General features: G+C 40.6%; 2 protein-coding genes across 3 annotated transcripts in view; both read right to left on the reverse strand.

Moving 5' to 3' along the window:
* sbf2 (SET binding factor 2) overlaps positions 1-19,350 on the reverse strand; it is a 101,689-nt gene that overhangs the window by 54,372 nt on the left and 27,967 nt on the right. For both annotated transcript variants that reach the window (XM_073465124.1, XM_073465123.1), the window contains exons 3-6: positions 10,191-10,328; positions 5,460-5,594; positions 4,072-4,182; positions 2,693-2,798 (exon numbers count right to left, since the gene is read on the reverse strand). In XM_073465124.1, the coding sequence (XP_073321225.1) occupies positions 2,693-2,798; positions 4,072-4,182; positions 5,460-5,594; positions 10,191-10,328 (490 nt within the window). The remainder of the gene's footprint in view (positions 1-2,692; positions 2,799-4,071; positions 4,183-5,459; positions 5,595-10,190; positions 10,329-19,350) is intronic.
* Positions 10,664-13,564, reverse strand: LOC140994954 (zinc finger BED domain-containing protein 4-like). Its single transcript, XM_073464815.1, has 2 exons — positions 12,121-13,564; positions 10,664-11,740 (listed from the first exon to the last, which is right to left on the reverse strand). Exons 1-2 carry the CDS (start codon positions 13,467-13,469, stop codon positions 11,206-11,208), a joined length of 1,884 nt encoding a protein of 627 aa, XP_073320916.1. The 5' UTR covers positions 13,470-13,564; the 3' UTR covers positions 10,664-11,205.

Here is a 19,350-nt window from a genome sequence, read left to right on the forward strand (position 1 = left end):
GTGTTTACTTATCTCATGGATATAGCGACATACTTCCGAGCCCTAAATAAGAAGTGACAGAACAACCCCCGGACAACAGAAGAGACAAAAGCAACAAACAACAAACAACAGGGCTGTTGATGGCCGGTTTTATCTGACCCCGGGAGGGATGTACTTCCTTTGCAGAGTGACATGTTTAACACACATTCCTCCATGGTGACTTCGGTGACCTGTGCACACAGAGCAATGTGCTGCTGATCTTCCTGCCTGAACAGCTACTAGCCAGTCCTCATATGGACATGAGGATGACCTAATGAGGGAGACGATGCACTTGTTCTCTCTGCTTGTGTGTAGCTGATCAGCTGACTTGTGATATTTACCCTCCTGTCAGCATGCAGAGCAGTCAGTTGTAAGGACGGAAGAATGAACCTCTAACTGTGAGTCACTTTCACTCTGTATGCCATGAAGACTCACATTCAGAGGTTCCTGCATACAGTACATCTGTCTTGCTACACAATCAAACACAAATATTATATTAAGAGATAAAGGGGCTCTTTGTATTAATTTGCAGCAATTTACACGTATTAATCACTTTTTTATTTGCCATATGTGAGTGGATGTAACACGACATAGAAAATTAGACCTTCCCCATCTCTCTATTGTTTTTATAAGCATGTTGATGATTTATTCAAGTTGTTTAATGCTGCTGGACTGTCAAATTCTTCGTGAAGCATGCGGCTAAATGCACATTCTCCAAGTGCCTCGTCTCAGTGCCTCTCTCCGCTCCGCTAACAGAGAGCAACAGCAGCTAAATTGAGTTTAGAAATGGAGTCCACTAAGATAAACTAACAACGTGCTTCCAGCTCAACACAGAAGTTCCACAGAGCCTCTTTAATCAAAGCGCGATTAAAGGAAAAGCCAATTGTTTTACAATTTGCTACATATAGCTACAACGGTCCTGCTGGTCCTACTGTACATTAACCTCTGCAGAATGTATAAATGGATGTAAGAATACAATCAATGTAAAAGAAATATAACATTTTGGGGATTAAAATTGCTCACTTTCTTGCCAGTTAAATGTTAAATGAAAAGACTGATATCACCGTCAAGTCCGTACACCCAATATATGGCTTAAAGCCAGAAGGTGGTTAGGGGAACACAGCTAGCCTGGGTCTGTCCAAAGGTAAAATAAAAAAAAATAATAAAGTAAGAAACATCTGCCTAACAGCACAAGTTTATTCATTAACATGGTATGTCTTGTTTGTTTAATCTGTGCACAAGTGTAATAAAGACAGGCTGTTCTGTTTCCCTTCACTTTAAGTCTTAACGCTAAGCTAAGTTAACCACTTCCTGGCTGGAGCCTTATATTTAGCATACAGACATGAGAGTGGTAATGATTGCCTGAGCTAACACCTGGAAAGTGATGGTTGCAGCACTAAAGCACTTTATACTTATTACATGACTTTAAGATTCATAATTTTAACATTTAACAGTGATGTCACATATTGAGCACCTTTCCAACACACTTTACTGTGGCCCTGTGCCTGCTTTAACTGATTCAAGGAAACAGGCTTATAAAGAATGACAGTGGCACTGTCTCGGTATTATATCAAGATTGTTTTGTTTTATGTATCCAGATTGGCTACAAATGCATAAATTCCACATAACCCTGATCACATGTGTATCGTGCAAGTCACCCCCCATGTGCATGTTCATCACTATGTCCAAACAAACAGATGGCGTGAATACACTCAGGAAATAAAATCCACTCTGTTTTCAAGCACATTCTTCTAATCAAATGAGGCCGAATGAGGAAAAACTTTCCATTACAAATCAAATTTCAGGTGAAAGATATTTAATTTCACTCTCAGCTCTTACAGATGTACGCCTAGGGTTACAAAAACTGAACTAATCTGATTCTTCTTCAGTGACTGAAAAGGCTAAAAATATATTGTGCAATAGCTCAGTTCATGATTTATTACAAGCCGTGATTTCTGAAGGCTGACGAAAGTGAAAGGCACACTCCCTTAACACAGTTGAACTACTATATGAGTCATGGTGAATCAGGCATAGAGTATCTTTAACAAAGCACGTATTGCCTGTGTTAATCGTTTTACAATCATTTTGAGCAAACATGGCAACGTGAAACCAGCAAACTGCATCAAATCTTCATCATGTGCTCGTTGTAGCCCACACAAACTTACAGAAACACTGATGGGAAAAAGCAAAAACCACCATAATCTGGCCTCAGACACATTTACTGTAGAATTAACTCAAGTTCTCAATGGTTCATTGCAAAAGTCTTCTGACTGTACAAGTGCTACAGTGCTGTAGTTTACCACCATGTGATTAGCAAAGTAGAACTGAGCCTCTAAAAATCTGAAAAGGATCAGGACTGAATGAATGTAAAATGTGGTTAAGCTGCTAATGATGAATAATGCCAGTAATATGATTAAGACAGATGTTCTTTTAGTGCTCGCTGTCAGATTGTAACAACCAACAATCAAAAACGTTTTAAAACCTAAATGGGATATTTCGTAAACGTGACAACCTGCAGCAGGAAACGGTTGTTCATTCAAAAAATCCTACGGCAGGATGTTAATAACAAATAAATGACACAACACAGAGTCACTAACAAGTCACAATCTGACTCATTATGTCACTTCCTGTCTTATGATTACTAGTTAGTAGTTATCAAAGTAACTGGACCCACCCAGCTGCTGGAAGAGCAGAGCAACACTTTTGCATGTGACAGGCAGCGTGTCATTCAGAGGCGTCTGGATGAGCTGCCGGTCTCCTGCTCCCAGGCTAAACAGCTTCTGTAAAGAAAAACGAAAAGCACTAAAGGTCAGAAAAACAGTCATGGAAAATTTCTACTGCCATCGTGTCTACAGGGCCAAGCAGTGATGCAACTGAAAGTCATCCATTAATATTTATAGCCCAATGTACTGCGACTGTATCGCATAAAGGAGACAAGCTTTTCATTGCAGCTGCAGGGCCACTTGTGTGACTTTGCGTGTCATAAAGCAAGGAAAACCTCAAATTACACATTCCCCAAAATATAACTGGTACAACTGTGTCAATATCCTTTAAAAAGATCCTTTCATTAAAAAAATATGATAAAAACCTTCTACCACAGTGTGGATCTGCTGCTGAAATGTGCATTTAGTCGAGTCAAACTGGTGATATTCTTTAGAATGTTTTGTGATTCACATTATGTGGTACTGAGACATGAAAAAAGGTTTGTAGAGACCTTTAAGATGTCAAAATTGAATCAGTCAAATAAAAAATCAAAGGTATTGCAGGGTCTCCATTCATACAATTCTTGACATACTTGTATGCTTAACTAAGTGTCGTTTTGACAAACGAGTCTGTTCCACTGCCGAGGTTCTGCCTAAAGGCAGACTCAAGGACTCAGGATGTGAAGCGGCGTCTTGCTCGGGAACAGGCCAAATTCTTTCCTTGTATAGCCATCTATTAAAACAAAATCTGATTTGGGATTTGGATTTTGGATCTGATGAGGATTTATCCTCAGTGGCAGTGGTAAACTTAATATATATTTCGAGTATTATTAAGACTTGAGTTGGCACAGTTTCATTTTTTAAGGTGTAAGTCAGTAATCTACATTGCCTGATTCACTGCATTTATAATATATAAGTATCTAAACACATTGACATTCTAAATATATATTCCCCTAAACTGTTATAAACACAGTTTACGAGCTCGGCTGTCTTCTACACTCGTCTGGGCTGAGGCATTTTGCTCAGAGTAACATGATGGAAAAAAAATGACGAATATGTATTAGAAAATTACTGCCTGTGGCTGGACAACAATCTCTGGCACCATCTGAACACGACATTCCTGATTGGCTGCACAGCTGACATAAATCATTTAATTAGCTGCACTATTGAGCCTCAGCGATCACCTCAAGAAACAATCACCGCCAAACGGTAAAAAAAAACACACAAAAAGGATCGACAAGAATCTTTTCCAGTCTGGTCTGAATCTGTAAGGAACAGGCCAGTAGAAGAAAAGCGAGATGTCTTGTAGACTGTGGTACTTTGTGTGTGGTTTGCCTCAGTTAAGACGTACCTGGGATCCACCAGCAACAGGAACCTGGAATGTAAAGAGGTTGGCCACCAGACTTTCTAAAGGGAAACTCAGGCTGTCAATGTACACTGTGTAGATGAGACCCAAGCACCCCTGAAAGGACAAAATGTGAAATTCAAGTAAGACATTACACACAGACACATACAGAGGATAACTACACAGTCATCAATACTGCAGCTCATGGTCAAACAGGCGACCCTTTAGTTTACAAATATCTGAAGGGGCATCATTTCAGTTTAGGATGACATTTAGGATTTTTAGTTTCATAGAAACGTGTTTCCTAAGAATTTAGCTATTACAGAACCATCCGAGAGAATTTCCTTGGTTAAGAAAACCTAAGTTAGGATGGCATAGATCCTATGCTAAATTAAAAATAACCACTGTTGTTAGTTCTGTATAACAATGACAATGAAAATGGAGAACAACATGAACACTTAAATATTATCAAGTTGGATTTAAGGCTACTCAAGCCATAACTGTTGGAGAAAGCTAACGTTGATGTTAGACAGTTGGAGAGGATAACATTGTTGTTAGCCTGCCTGAGAGGCTGATGTTAGCCTGTTAGCTTAAAATTTCCAGGCCCATGTATTACTGGATTTAAATCCTCTCCTCCATGACACGATTAATGCCTCTGACTCATTGTAGGTGAAATTGAACGCCCATGTTTTCTTGTCCATTAAAGCAAGCTAGCTAGCCAGTGACAAGCGAAGTGACACACTTGTTGTCATGGATACAGGCAGCCTTGTGTACATTTTAAACACAGACACAGGCATGAGAGGACAAATGTTGACTGAAGAATTAAGCTTTCAGTTCCATTTAGGATTTCTTAAGATAGAATAGGACGTGTAAGTCAGGATAGGACACAGCCACGAGTTAATGAATTGCTTCTGTAATAGAAATATAAGATTTTTCCCACCTTCAAAATTATTGTTATGATAGGTCAAAAATTTGGGACCTTTTTTGTGTAATGAGGCCACTGGGCTAAAAAGTAATAATGACTTTACTTTCAATTATTCTGACACATATGGTAAAGTATGATAGCACTGTTTATTCTAATAGCACCTGCATACCTGTAGGAACACACAAACCTATTAACAGGAACAGCAAGGCTGACCGTGAGCCTGTAAAAGCTTTGATCAACTCAGTCTGTAATGAAAACATCAGAGGTGCTTGTGCTTCTTTGTCTCATTTACTTAACTTGAGTGTGTGCTTACACTTAAGGGCCTATTTTGCAGACAGTACAAAGTAGATTAACGTCATCTCAGACCTGCAAGATGAAAGCACTGATCTGACAAATATTCTGAGTATTCCATCTGAACAAGACAGAAAATATTTTTTAATCAAGATTTAATCATATGGTGTCTTATTACCCGGAATATTTCGGGATAATCCAGCCTGGACACGAGAATGAGACTTTTTGGTGCAAACACTTGAGCTGGCTGGATCAGGCCATCCTCCTCAGCCTCCTCATCTTCATCTCCATCAGCCTCAATACTCTTTGATCCCTGCAACATAAAAAAAAGAAGCTATTTCAGTCAAAGAGTTCAACACAGTGCCATGGACTACAGATCTTGAACTGTACTGCAGAGCATGCCAACTCTGCTGAGCTCCTTGTTTAGCTTGCAAATACATCATGTGCCTCAAACATTGCACGGGACATGTCTGGCATGTATTATATATCATATGTGTTATTCTCCAAAAATAACTGATGTACCCCAACATAAACAGTGGTAATGTACAGTACAATACTGAGTTATGCATACTGAAATTTAGTTTGTTTATGTAAGTTTATGGATGGACACTCCATTTTCCCATTTTCACTTGAGGGGTGCATCAGAAAAACGGCTTGAAAGTCAAACTAGTTCCTCCTAGGAAACGAAAATAGCCAAGATAAAACTCTTGCATCAGACAAAGTCATCGCTTCAGCCCCCAAAAATCTTAAAAATCCTCCTTTGACTCCAGAGAGGAGATACACTTTAATGAATGTTTGGACTATTAATCATCTCCTTTCCCAATCTGTCCCAATTCAGCACAGCTGCTCATCCCACTGGAGCCATTATATGAACACAACAGATTTACTAAAATTACGACGGTTAATAAAAGATCTCGCCTACAAAGACACAGAATCATATGAGTGGATTCCCTTAGAGAAGAGCCAAAATGAGTTCAGAAGATTAATGTTGTTTTCCTCCCAGAGTCACTGGGAGGTAAAACATCAGAGACAATAGTGACAATACCAGTGCTGTGTGAATTTTTATTGTTGATCACAAGATGTCTTGAACCACGAGAGCCTGATGAATACCGGATTTTTGGGACCACTGCCAATACAGTGATTATGAAAAATCCAGTATCGATATATCTGCCGATAGTCTTCTATACAGAGAATAAATACGTAAACACGCGATTTTTGTAATGATCCCTTGAATTACTTTATCATACATCATACACAAAGTTATTTAATGGAGGCAGGATATTTTACAATTTAACAAAAAAATGTATTTTCCAAAATCAGTTTGCTGAAACAGTAAGCTGCATCTATTGTTGCATTTTATTCTGTAAAAAATAAAGGTTCCATATCAGCACGTATTAGCCAACATATATGCTGCTACCAATATATTTGTGATAGGCCAATGTCAGCCACTATTACTGGCTCTATAAACCACTTCTGACTTTGTTGAATATAGCACAACTGTTGTATGTACACATGACAAAAAAACAAACAAACAAAAGACCATCAAAGAGTTTCCGATTTTTGGTACATTGGTACTCTAAAGCTCGTAATTGTGAACAAAAATACAACCAGAAACAAAGGATGACCTGAAAACCCTAAATAACCACAGAAAAGAATAACAACTGTCCTGTTTCAGTGAACTGAATTAAGACAGTGACAAAAGTCTGACACACTTTACTGAAAGTCAAATAAAATTTATACAATAAAGTGCCACAATCAAACATGTTATCTACCTCTTTCCAAAATCATGACAAGCTTGTTGTACAGGCAGCGGCCTCAATCTGGTTCTAATCGTCTCTATCGTGGATCCACGAGCCCTATCAGGACACTGATACACCAACTTCATTCCTAAGTAAAGCCCTTATCACAATCTGGTATATTTCTCCAGGCAGTAAAAACATGCCATAAGTGCTTCAGTACCTCGGGACCAACGAGTATGGGATCAAATTATCCCATTCAGATGGAGGTCACATTTCACCGTTATTGTAAGGATTTACTTAAATTATTAGACAAAATACATTCCTCTGCCGCCTGTCTGGACTCTCCCTGGAATCCAACTGACTAGATAAGGATGAGAGTAAAGATTGTTAAAACACCCTCACGTTTCAAGAAGATCTTCAGTCCTACACACTGAATCCAGGAATGTGTGTTTATTATGCAGGAACATGATGTCTGGACGGGGCCAAATATAGCCTCAATCTAATAATGAACTGACAAAAAAGGTAAGGCGGTGTTTTGTTTGAGGAGTCTATCAAATTCAAAAGTTTATAGGTTCAGGCTTCACAATACAGTGTGTAATATACACAATGCAGCCATGTGTCTGTTTTCTTGGCATACACACACAAACGTATCAAATGCAGAAAGCTATTTTTGACATGAGTATATAACTAAAATGGAAGGAATTTCTGTCTGCCTTTCCTTCGATTTTCTTGTTAATCTGTCATTCAATCGACTTAACACTTGGCAGGTGCATTGCTGAGGAACCAAGGTAGTCCAGTGTTGAGTGAGAAGAAGTTACATGAGTGGCTCTCAAGAAAGCAGGATATATCGTAGGCCAAGCAATACGCATGTTTCAAGCGGGTACTGCATTACACTGGCTAGAAAGCTATTTCTCAACTTCCACTTCATAAACCATGATATATCTCATTTTCTGAAATTGGGAAGTTCACAAGAAAGTACCTAAAGCAACTGAAACTGAAAGCTTTGTTTAGGGTCAGGTTGTTAATCAGTCTAGCTTTTACAACCTAAATAAACAATGAAGTAAGAAATCGAGACAGTGAGAGCAAAGTTTAAATTCTGACTGTCCAGACATGATTAGATTGTGTTTTTGTCACTGGTCGTATGATTACCCACCTCACAAAATGAATGAGGTGAAATGAAATAAATGTAGGTACATAAATCAGAGTGCACAGTGTACCATGTGGAAGTCACTGTCTAGTAAATATCTGGCACAATTTGTGATTAACCTGATTCAACAAATGCACTTAAAAATAGTTTCTCTACTAGGGACGGGGTGATACAACATTTTATCACGGATTGCGATAAACAACAATCAGTTGATCGTGGTGAATTGTCATGATTGGCACATAAATATCCTCACATAAATGACTTGAAAAAGCTGTCTAGCTCTCTCATGTACAGTCCTATAATGGTTTCATGATTTTTTTTAAATTGCCCATGGCTGAAGACTTGGCTTGTACATTGTATCCCCCACAAAAACAAGTTAAATCGCACATGTGTAAATACTACAGAGAACGATGAACGACAGGGACATACCACCATTTATTTATCCGTTATTTGTACAGGAAGACCTTATGATTTATGAATACTTATTTCATATTCTTTGATCGTTTCTTTTTTTTTTACTGTCCTAACTGTGATGACGAAATGTAAGGTTAAAGTGAAAATGCGCCCAGTTGTTCAAAAAGAGGAACGTTGTGGTGTTATGGTGGGACACACAACAAGCTGAAATGCTAACGTAATGAGAAAAAGATGCACTACTACTACAGTCTTGATGCGAGTGTCCACGAAACATTTCCGTCACATTTCTCGTACACGACTGCATTTCGAATTTAACTCGAAAAATGTTTTGCCGATCGAACTGGAATGTCTGATGACTTCTTTCCACATGGGAAAGGATGTGAAGTCACAGTGGGCAGAGAGACAGGAGTCATTTAAGGCCTCTAACAAAGTGAAGCACAGTGAAACAATTAGTTTGGTATTCTGTGGGCTGTTGGCAGGGGGAAGACATTAACAAGATCATTCATAAGTATAATAATGATGCCGTCCAAACAAATCTATTGCAATCAATAATTTATGAGGGCTTAAACATATGTGCCATGACCACTAATCTGAAATCAAACACAATCTTGTATGCATGAGTAAATCAGATGAAATGTTTTGTAGGAGAGGCACAGGTCCATCCTCTCCTCTATAACAGCATCCCTCAGCCAGCTCACAACTAACTAGGTTGGATCCAGGCTGGCCTTTGTTTTCTACTAATGCCTAAAAGACATCTCGCACACTACTGATATTTCAGTTGGTCTTTGGCACGTTTTTAATTTGCGCCAAATACCACAAAACAAAACAATAAGACTGCAATGGAAAACAGAAACCTAAGAACCTTTGCATCACCCCCGGAGACATCGTGATGACTTCTAACAGTCATGAGAGAGCCACAAAGATGAAGATGACTGTGACGCTTATCACGAGATGCACGAAACTGACTGAGGAGCCAAATAAGGAAGACGTGAAGCCTGTTATAAGGCTGTTATATATATATATATATATATCTATATCTATATCTATATATATATATATATATATATATATATATATATATATATATATAAAATATATATAAATATTGTGGGAGAAATTGTTATTAATTTAATTTTGAGTTCAGACAAGGACAGGATGGGAGACATCAGCTCGTCACACCCCCATGCTTGCAGGATCACATTTGAGCACGTCATTCTTCTTGTTTTATAGTCCAGCAGAGGCAAAGACTCCTCCCTTCCGATACTGATTTTGACATGACTTACAATGGCAAAGGTAGAAGCTTTGAAGCTCCTAAGCATTTGGATCAGTCTCACAAAATAACTCTAGCACAGTGGCTCAGTGGCTCCACTGTTGTTTCCTAGGGCTCAGTCCTGCGCTCAGTTTATTTGTATGTTTTTGTGGGTTTTCACATGGTTCTCCCATTTACTTTGACAGTCCTAAAACAAGTGTAAAGTAGAGGGATTGGAGACTTGTTGACTGTATTTTCTGTGTTATCCCTTTAATAGACACAAATGAATTAATGCCTGGTTGAAAACGACACAAAAAGTGCTAAAAAGTTTGTGTGTGTGCCTGTGTGTTGCAGTCTTACCTGCAGATTGACCTCAGCCTCGAAGAAAGTGAGGCAGGAGCAGTAGTGTCGGTCTGAATCGATATCTGTCAGCACCACGGTGAAGAAGGTGGGTGCTTTCCTGTCCCTGGACAGCCTCCAACCTCCAGGCTGGCAGAACTGAAAAGAAAATCAGTGCAATACGATTTCATGAGAATATCATAGTGGATAATTCACAAAGCATGGACACTGTGTAACAGAGACTGAGGCAACATCATACACTCCAGAGAAGACACACTGAGTGCTAGGGGTGCTCCGATCAGGGTTTTTGGAACCGATCACCGATCACCGATTTTTGAAATCAGTATCGACGATAACGATCCCGATACCGATACCAGAGCCTCTATTTTGAATTTGAAGCTTGCTTTTTATAGTGTAGCATTAATTATCAAGTTATTTAATTAGGTTACCCTTGAACCTGTATACAAAGCATTATTAAATTAAAGACATGAGGGTATCATGAATTGACTCTTTTATTTGCAGGAATTTGCAACATTGTACATAGTTGAGGCTCAGCTCAAGACTGTATGCTCCTAAAAAATGAAACAGCTCTACGTACACCACCATGTGAACATTACACTCTATAGAAACTGTAATACATGTAGTTGCCTTCCAGTAAAAAAATAACACACACATATATATATATTGGTAACAACAACTTTTCTTTCTTTCTTCCTTTCTGGGGAAAACAACTGGGCTTATTAGATAGAACAGGGCATTTATCAGTTTGCTCCTTGTAAATATATAAACATTAAAGGAAATAGCCAAATAAATAAAGTCACACAGTCCTTGTAAAAAAAATAAAAAGAAATAGCCAGATAAATAAATAAAGTCAGACAGCCCTCACAATTCACCTGCAATTAACAAACAGACAACCAAAAAGTGCAGAACAAGTGTAGCAAAATACAGTAACAATTATTGTACCTAATACAATAATGTACCTTTTAATGAGGTAGCTTTTTATGAGCTGAGAGAGAGAAAGAGAGGTGTCTAGAGTTCAGACAGACAATGTTTTATTATTTCCTTTGCTTTCCTTTGCAAGCAGCATCACTGGCAGATTTACTTTGAGAAAGATGAGCATCTCTGCATTTTTTGCAGTGAGCTTATTCCTCTTTTCATCTATAATGTTTCCCGCTGCACTAAATAGTCTTTCACTATCAACACTTGTGCACGGTGCACAGAGATAAGCTCGTGCAGCTTGTGCAAGCGATGGAAAGCGGCTTCTATTGTCCTGCCAAAAAGTAAGTGGTGTTCTGTTTTGTGGGATGACTGCCTCAGTTAAGTAGAGATTCATCTGTGCTGATGATGGGTTGCCCGAGTCAACACCATCATGTTGTTCACTGTCATCCAGTAGTTCTGCATACATAGCATGCAAGGAGCCATCTCTTGGTACCTTTTCTGGTGGCTCAGAACCCTTTGCCTCACCACTGTGCTCCTCTTGTGGTCCAGCAGCATCAGTCAGACTCAGAACATGAGAGAGAAGCCCACGGATCTTTTGCTTAAGTTCATCTGAGAAATATCTGTCCTTGTACCTATTTATTAACAAGAGAAACAAAGAAAAGACAAAAAATTAATTGATCCATTTTATGTATGTTGTCATAGGTTACTATGCTATGCTGACAAGTTGTGACAACCATACTACATTATTGCCATTATAAAGTTTTTCATTCACTTTAGCCAAAGCTAGATATGCATCTGAGTTGGAGAGCCTACTAGTGTTGTCAGAATAGTCTCATTTTTAATTATAAGTCTGAATGTAAAGTTTTAAGTTCAACACGAATGTACCTTCTCTCCCTCCCCCCGTGTCTATCTCAAACGCGCGCACATACTGACCCTGTCCCCCCCCCCCCCCCCCTCCTCCTCCTCCTCCACCCACACACACACCGACAAAATTTATGAATGATGTACTCACCTCGGATCGAGGACTGTAGCAATGGTGTACAGTGGCTCGGATTCAATATCACTGAATCTCCTCTCTAGTGCGTCCAGCAATGTCGCTTTGGAGGTTTTCACTCCTTGATCAGTGTCCGCTGTTTTCCGCAGTAGACGACGTAGAGCCCGGGTGGCTGGTATCACATCTGCTGCAGAGGCAGATGATGAGCTGATTTGATTTGTAAGCTCTTCAAAAGGGGCGAGCAGGGAAATCATGTTTTCAACTAGTTTCCATTGACTAGCGGTTAACATGGCAGGTAAATCGTAATCTGCTCCATAAGTGCAAAGTGCACGTTTCTCTTCTAAAAGGCTTCGCAGCATATACAGAGTACTGTTCCACCGAGTTGGGACATCCTGCTGTAACCTTTTGGGATCCTGGCCCAGCTGTTTCTGGATAGTTTGAAGTCGAGAGTAGGCAAGCTGGCTGTGTTTAAAATGACCAACAATGCGTCGTCCAATTGCAATTATGTCACCAATGCTCCGCTGAGACAAAACCCCCTCTTGTACAACAAGCTGGAGTGTGTGCGACATGCACGGCAGGCTTGGCAAATGTGCATCCTTCATTGCCTTTTCCATGTTTCTGGCATTATCGCGTAGGATAACGTGTACTTTCTCCATCGGTATTCCCCATGCTTGGTACATGTCTCTGAACGCACCTGCAATGGCCTCTGCGGTGTGTGATCCAGCGAATTCTCTGGAGTGAAGCACCACTTTTTTGAGCTCGAAGTCCTCATTTATAAACTGCGCGGTCAGGCTCAGCATGGACATAGGAGAGACACTTGAACTCCAAATGTCACTCGTGAAGCTGACTGATGTCACGTTACTCATGAGTGTTTTAATGTGGTCATACACTGTGTTGTATATTTCTGGCAGGCATACATCTGTAAAATATTTACGTCCTTGATGAACATAACGTGGATCCAGGTGGTTCACCAGGCGCTTAAACCCGACGTCGTCCACAACAGACAGAGGCTGATGGTCCAGGCATATGAACTCCATTATTTTTGAGTTTATTTCCTTTTGTTTCTTGCTGTCTTTTCCATATGGCTCTCCTCGCTGCAAAGTCTGTTCAATTGACAGCTGCGCGAGACTCGACTTGGGCTTGCAGGTAGCTTGCAGTCTGTCCCCTTCTGCCTTTTCAGAGGCCAACATGGTGTACTCGTTATATTCTTTTGCATGGCAGACTTTTAAATGCCGTATTAAGTTTGTAGTGTTGAAATTGCGCGTCTTATCTCCTCCGCGACTGATTCCCTTTGAGCAGACACAGCAAACAGCAAATTTAATGTCCTTTTCTGACACTTTGTAAAACTTCCAAACCGGTGACGCCATCTTAACTCTTCATCTGTAATTGTCTCGCGGTAATTGTGTTGCGCGGGTACTGCGTCACATCGGCTCTTTTGATCGGTGAAAATTAAAAATCCGGTCACTTCCGATACCAGGTATATCGACCGATGCCGATCGGGTTGCCGATCGATCGGAGCACCCCTACTGAGTGCTGTTAGTCATTTAGGCTTGAATCCTTTCAGAAACTACATTCTGAGTGTGTTTAAAGAGAATTTGATATTAACACTGAAGTGTCCCCTGAAACTTTCTTCTGGTAACTCATTCAAACCTTAAATGAACAGGGCATCAGCATATCACTGTAGCCAGTCTAATGCCCCCATAGAGAGCATAGACAGGATGTCCTGCTGCACTGCAGCAATTACATCAGCTCATCAGAGCGGGAAGTGACATGTTCAGTATTTAGTTTCCTGAGAATCATCAGCGAAGGTGCAAGGCCAAACTGCCCGAGTTCATTAACTGTCTGATCATAAACAGCAACATCGTAAATTAGATTAATGGAAAATTCCCATGAATTAAGCAACATACGAAGTGATTGAATTGATCCCAGCGGATTGAATTAAGGCTAAAACAGATTTATTTTCCTGCTTTCAGAATTTTTTTTTTTAATGCGTCACCACTTAAGAAAACAATACATGTTAGAAAGGTTAGAAACAGATCTCTCTCGTAGTAACACTGTTTATATTTTGATTGTCTGGATTAAAGATTCAGTCTAAGATTTGGACATACGTGAGTAAAGCATACTTGAGTTGTGAAGCATTCTGATTCTCCAGGGGGAAGTCCTGTCTTCCAAAAACTTCCTGGAACAACCAATTATTTATATTTCCAAGCGCTCTTGTTTAGCGGGGATTTAAGAATCACACAAATCAACAATTTGTGATGCGTGACAAAACAGAGCCATTTTTAGCAAATTGCAGACTCTGAGCCCCAGAAAGACTGTTACTATAATAAAAAGCATCTCAAACAGGTTTTAGTTCTCAGAACAAGAATGTGAGTAACGACCCAGCCTGACACAAAACATCTGCAAAGTGTGGCAAAAAAACAAGCTTTTTCTTATACAGTGTTTTGTTTGACAGATAATGTTCATCAGTAAACACGATAACAACAAGAAAGATTTGATTAAATTTGATAAGTTATTATTTGAGAGACAAGCCTTGGGGCAAGTAAGAGCGCAGAGGGACAAAATATGGGAGGCAGGAGGGCATTTGGTCAGAGAGACGACTGTTTGTGTCTGCTCTCTCTCTGTTTTTGCTGGAGGCCCAACTGGCTCTGGCCCTGAACACGGTGTTTAGACTGCTCCTCAGGGGTTACGCAGGGGATCACCGGACACATGGAGGAAGAGAGGAGACTGGATAGAGGGAGAGGTGGGTGAGGGCAAAAACAGATGGATTGATGGACAGATGGATCTGTGTACAGCCAAAGACAAATATACTAGCAAAAGAAAAAGATGAGGAGTAGAGACAGAGGAAGAGAGAGGAAGGAGCTGATGAAGAGAAAGAATAAATGGAGAATAAGGAAGGCAGAGAGGAAAAGGGAGGAGGGGGGACTTGGCTTGTTCAACCTGGAGGTTTGGATCAGGATGCTACCATCTACCAGCAGATACAATAGCTTGCAGGAAATCTGTTAAACCTGCTTTGTTGTGAGGTGTGTGTGTGTGTCCAGACAGGACTCAAGGACAGTGCAGATAAGTGTGATCCTGTCCTGAACTATTCCAACTATGCCATTCATTGTTGTCAAAAAGAGATAAACACCTTTGGGACTGCATAGCTCAGAAGATCACAGAAGATAAAACATCCTGTGTGTGTGTGTGCGCGCGCGTGTGTGTGCGTGTGTGTGTGTGTGCATGTACGACTGTATGCATGTGTCAGAGGAACCAACTATAAGGGAGCACGTGGTAAGATGATTAATCGACTTCCCCAATGTTAAATCAGTGTTTCCTCAAAGTCGTTATCTTGCCTGTAGGTCTGCAGAGAGACACTCAAGTGCTGGCGAGGGTTCAGAGACACTTTGGGGAGTTCAGTATTTTGTACACTTCACTTTATTCTGGGACCACTGCGTCCAGACAGACTGCTGACATCATTTACATACCAACTTATAGCTGTCTAACAAAAAGATGAATGATTCGCTAGTTTAAATGATGTAGCTGGATCTAAAAAGGACAAAGGTTCAATCAAATCAACAAAAGTCAGTCAATGCTGATTCCATGTTTCCCATCTGCATTTTTTATTATAACATGTGGTACATTACTGAGGCCTTCAACATATTTTCGTACAACATTATTTGCTCATAATGCTCATTAGGAGTTTTAGTGTCTCCAACAACTGAGCATGCATCCTGCATAAAGATGTTTATATGTGCTGTTTGTTTGTAAACTGACTATCTGAAACAGGTGTCTTGATGATTTCAGAATCGGCCCTGCTTTTCTGCAACTTTTGCTAAAGCAGGGAAACCACTGCAGGGCTGCAACGCTTTGTTGTTTTGTTGCAAATGTTGTTTAACATTTCAGAATGTAACTATGCACCACCGTGTGTAAACAGAGAAAATATGCATACGCTATTTGTTTAAAACGGCCAACTTGAAAAATTATGTCAGCTGCTATTCTGTCAAAAACAGAGTGTAGTGTGGTTATAAACACACAGCTACATTTCTGAGGCTCGTTCTAGTACGCAGAGTAAAGTTAAAGAAAGATTAAGAAAAGACATTTGCGCTGTGTTAAATTACTGCTAATGCAAACCAAACATTTCCTTCTGCCGCAGCTTCACATTAAAAGCATTTAACTGGCAAAACACAAGTTGTCACAGCAAATGCAATTTGCCAGTGAGTTTAGCACTTACAGCTATTGTCCATCAGAAAGGCGGCTACAAAACAATGAACATTTTCAGCACTTTTTGCAGAAAATGACCTTGAACCACAGTGAGCTGTTAAATGAAGATCTGCAGGCAACAGGCTGCACACCTTCTACTTCTCAGCAAGGTAACCAACTCCATTTTCCTCCTCCTATCAGAGTTCCCTATTAGCTTTGTGTTTAAATCAAATAGGTGCTGTAGCATTTCGCTTTGACAACAAATCCTTTGCCATCTTCTTGTCGGTCAACACGTGATGGGTGTGATCTGATTCCTGCTACTCTGTGCTGCGACAATGCTGCTGCTTAAGAGAAGACACCCTCAGTTTGTAATTGTAGCATCCATCGTCCGACTAAGTGAGTGATTGATAACAGTGGTTCGAACAGAATGGCTGTGGACCTCTGCACAGCGTCTCTCTCTCTCTGTAAAGCATGTGAGATTGACAGTAGATGGCAGGGGTAGAGCGAGGGCAGTCTCTCGGACAGAAAAAAAACAAAAAACAAGTATAAAATGCCAAAATGGATCGCCAAATACAATTGTGCAGCCGTTAATATAGATGGGCGCCCTGCCCAAGTAAAGTTTATGTGTGGAAAACACAGGAGAAAAATAAGGCAAAAAGACACTGGGGGCAGTGGGCAAGTAATGTAATGGGTGTATACCCAACCATCATGTAACACCGGTATCACCGACTATCACGGCAAGTCTACTGTGTGTATTTATGTCCTCCTGTGCTACATACTGCAACCAGTGAATGACGCTGGACAGATTTCCAAGTAGCAGCAGAGCCGAGGGAACAAGTGAAAGCACTGACTGACGGGAATCAGATGCAAGCTTTATGGTACATTCAGCAATAGCATGACACAGAAATCCAGTGCAGTGCCAACAGGTGCAAAGGTCAACACGTAGGAAACTTAGCCCTTTTGAAGCACACATACTGTACACCCACGCGCGCACACACACACACACAAACACACATACACAGCAGAGAGAAAGGACATCTCCTATTCCCAAATTAGACCTCAGTCAAGTGACAAAGGGACACACTTCTTGTATTAATGTCAAAGCCGAGTAAACTGCTGCCCTCAGGCTAAACCCTCTGCATCACATCATGTGCTGCAGCCTGGTATGACCGACTCCCACCCAACTGCTCTGTTCACCTATTCAGCCAGTGACACTGGATCTGCAGTCTGACCTGCTAAGCATCGTCACAGCCGAGTGCTTGAAGAGCAGCACCAATAAAGAAAAAAAAAAACACAGACACAGAGGCTTAGCCTGATCAGGACAGGGCCGCATTCTTATACTGTGACGAGGCATTAATGCCTGGCCAGTCTGGCTTGCGAAGGCCAGATATAACCGGGGTGGCAGCCATTACTAAAGATGACTCAAGACAAAGAGATAGAGAAGATGGTGGTCAGCTTTGTCTTTTTCTGGTATGACGCAGCTGAAACATGACCGTAAAAACATGTTTTTTACTGTGTATATAATGACCCCAACATTTGAGAGTCCTGTACTTGCACTTGAGGAAATGCAAACAGACTCTGAAGGGTCATAAAACCTTTAAAGTGGAGTTCCCGTCACCACAAATGAGCTCAATCCCGCAAATCCTTTTGGAGTGGGACTTATTTCATAATTTGGGTGAGTTACAACTCAAATGAATTCAGGCACCGTAGTTTTTTCAATGTTTTCTCTCCACAGCAATAAAATGTGCATAGACCAAGCCCCAAATCTGACCATCAGCAAGAATGACTTAAACTATCCAGCCTCCCCTAACTTCAAGGAACAACATTCTGTTGCATGGAGATAAAATAAGTAAATATGGCTGCCAGACAGTCTCATATCATAGAGCAGGTATTACTGAAAGGAAAACATGAAAAATATTCTAAATCCATCTATAACCATCCAAACTTGTAGAGGGAGTCTGAATATAGTTACTGCCAAGACAATGCGGTCTTGAAAACTTAGCAGCAGATGTGCACTACAGTACACAGTACACTTCCATCATCCTCTTGTTCTTCCCCCTATTCATGAGGAAGAATTGCATGCTAGGAAGACACAATGGCGGAAAGTGAAGTGCAAGGTGTCAGGGGCCAGAGAGGGAGGTCAATGGCGTGCTGCCTGTCCAGAACTCCTGCTTTATCAGGTCTGCAGGATGAGCAACCGACAAAACAACCAGAGACGGCTGCTCCAGCCGAGCGGTTTGGCACACAAACACGCATGACCCCCCGCTTCAACAATCTCCTCAGTGTGATGAACACAAGACGCAAAACTGTCAACAAAATGACCATAATAGCACTGCTATCCAAATACTATTTAGTGGTTGCAGTGAGTAAATGAAACTGCGCCAAAGTTTAACTCCATTTCATAGCACTCCGCTGAGGTGGCATCTCCCTTCCACTTCCATTCCTAAACTCCTCTTCCCTGCTGTCACCAACACTCCTGGTTTCCCTTTGCTGATCTGTTATGCAATACCAGACGCATATGGTTCACTTTAGAGATAGATATTTTTAGATGACCATGATGGACCACAGTAATTCGAAAGAAATGTCTAGTCAGGCAAGACAGGAAGACTCATGTAGCAAATATTGCAACCTATACTGTACACAAAATTTCAAGCTTCATGAATGCCATATGTGTAGGAAACGATACACCAGAAAAGGAACCTACTACAAGATGTATTTTTAGTGCAAATGTAAAGGGTTTTTTTGTTCGCCACAACAAGAACAAGATCATAAGGACAACTCTGCCGAACCCCCATTTCCCTAAAATCCCTTGGGAAGATTTGTTCACTCCAGGGCGAATACTTGGGTTTATTTCAAAACACAGCATAAATTAAAAACATACGGCCAGTTCACCACATGCGACTTGAAAACAGAAATGCATAAAGAGGCAAATAAAAAGGAACCTCAGAGAATCAGACATTGCTAAACTTAAATCAATCCACTGTCAAAATTAATTCATCCCGCTCTCTCAACCTGGTTCCTCAAACTAAACCTGAAGCGTCTGTGTGATGTTCATGGTTGCCATGA

The sequence above is a fragment of the Pagrus major genome, chromosome 4 (assembly GCF_040436345.1).
Source record: "Pagrus major chromosome 4, Pma_NU_1.0".
Classification (NCBI taxonomy): domain Eukaryota; kingdom Metazoa; phylum Chordata; class Actinopteri; order Spariformes; family Sparidae; genus Pagrus; species Pagrus major.

What these genes read in the sequence shown, in the direction of transcription:
- LOC140994954 (XM_073464815.1), bottom strand. Translation starts at nt 13,469, where the DNA reads ATGGCGTCACCGGTTTGGAAGTTTTACAAAGTGTCAGAAAAGGACATT. An exon ending in GCTACAGTCCTCGATCCGAG is followed by an intron (nt 11,741 to 12,120) that starts GTGAGTACATCA and finishes GTTAATAAATAG; the next exon opens with GTACAAGGACAGATATTTCT.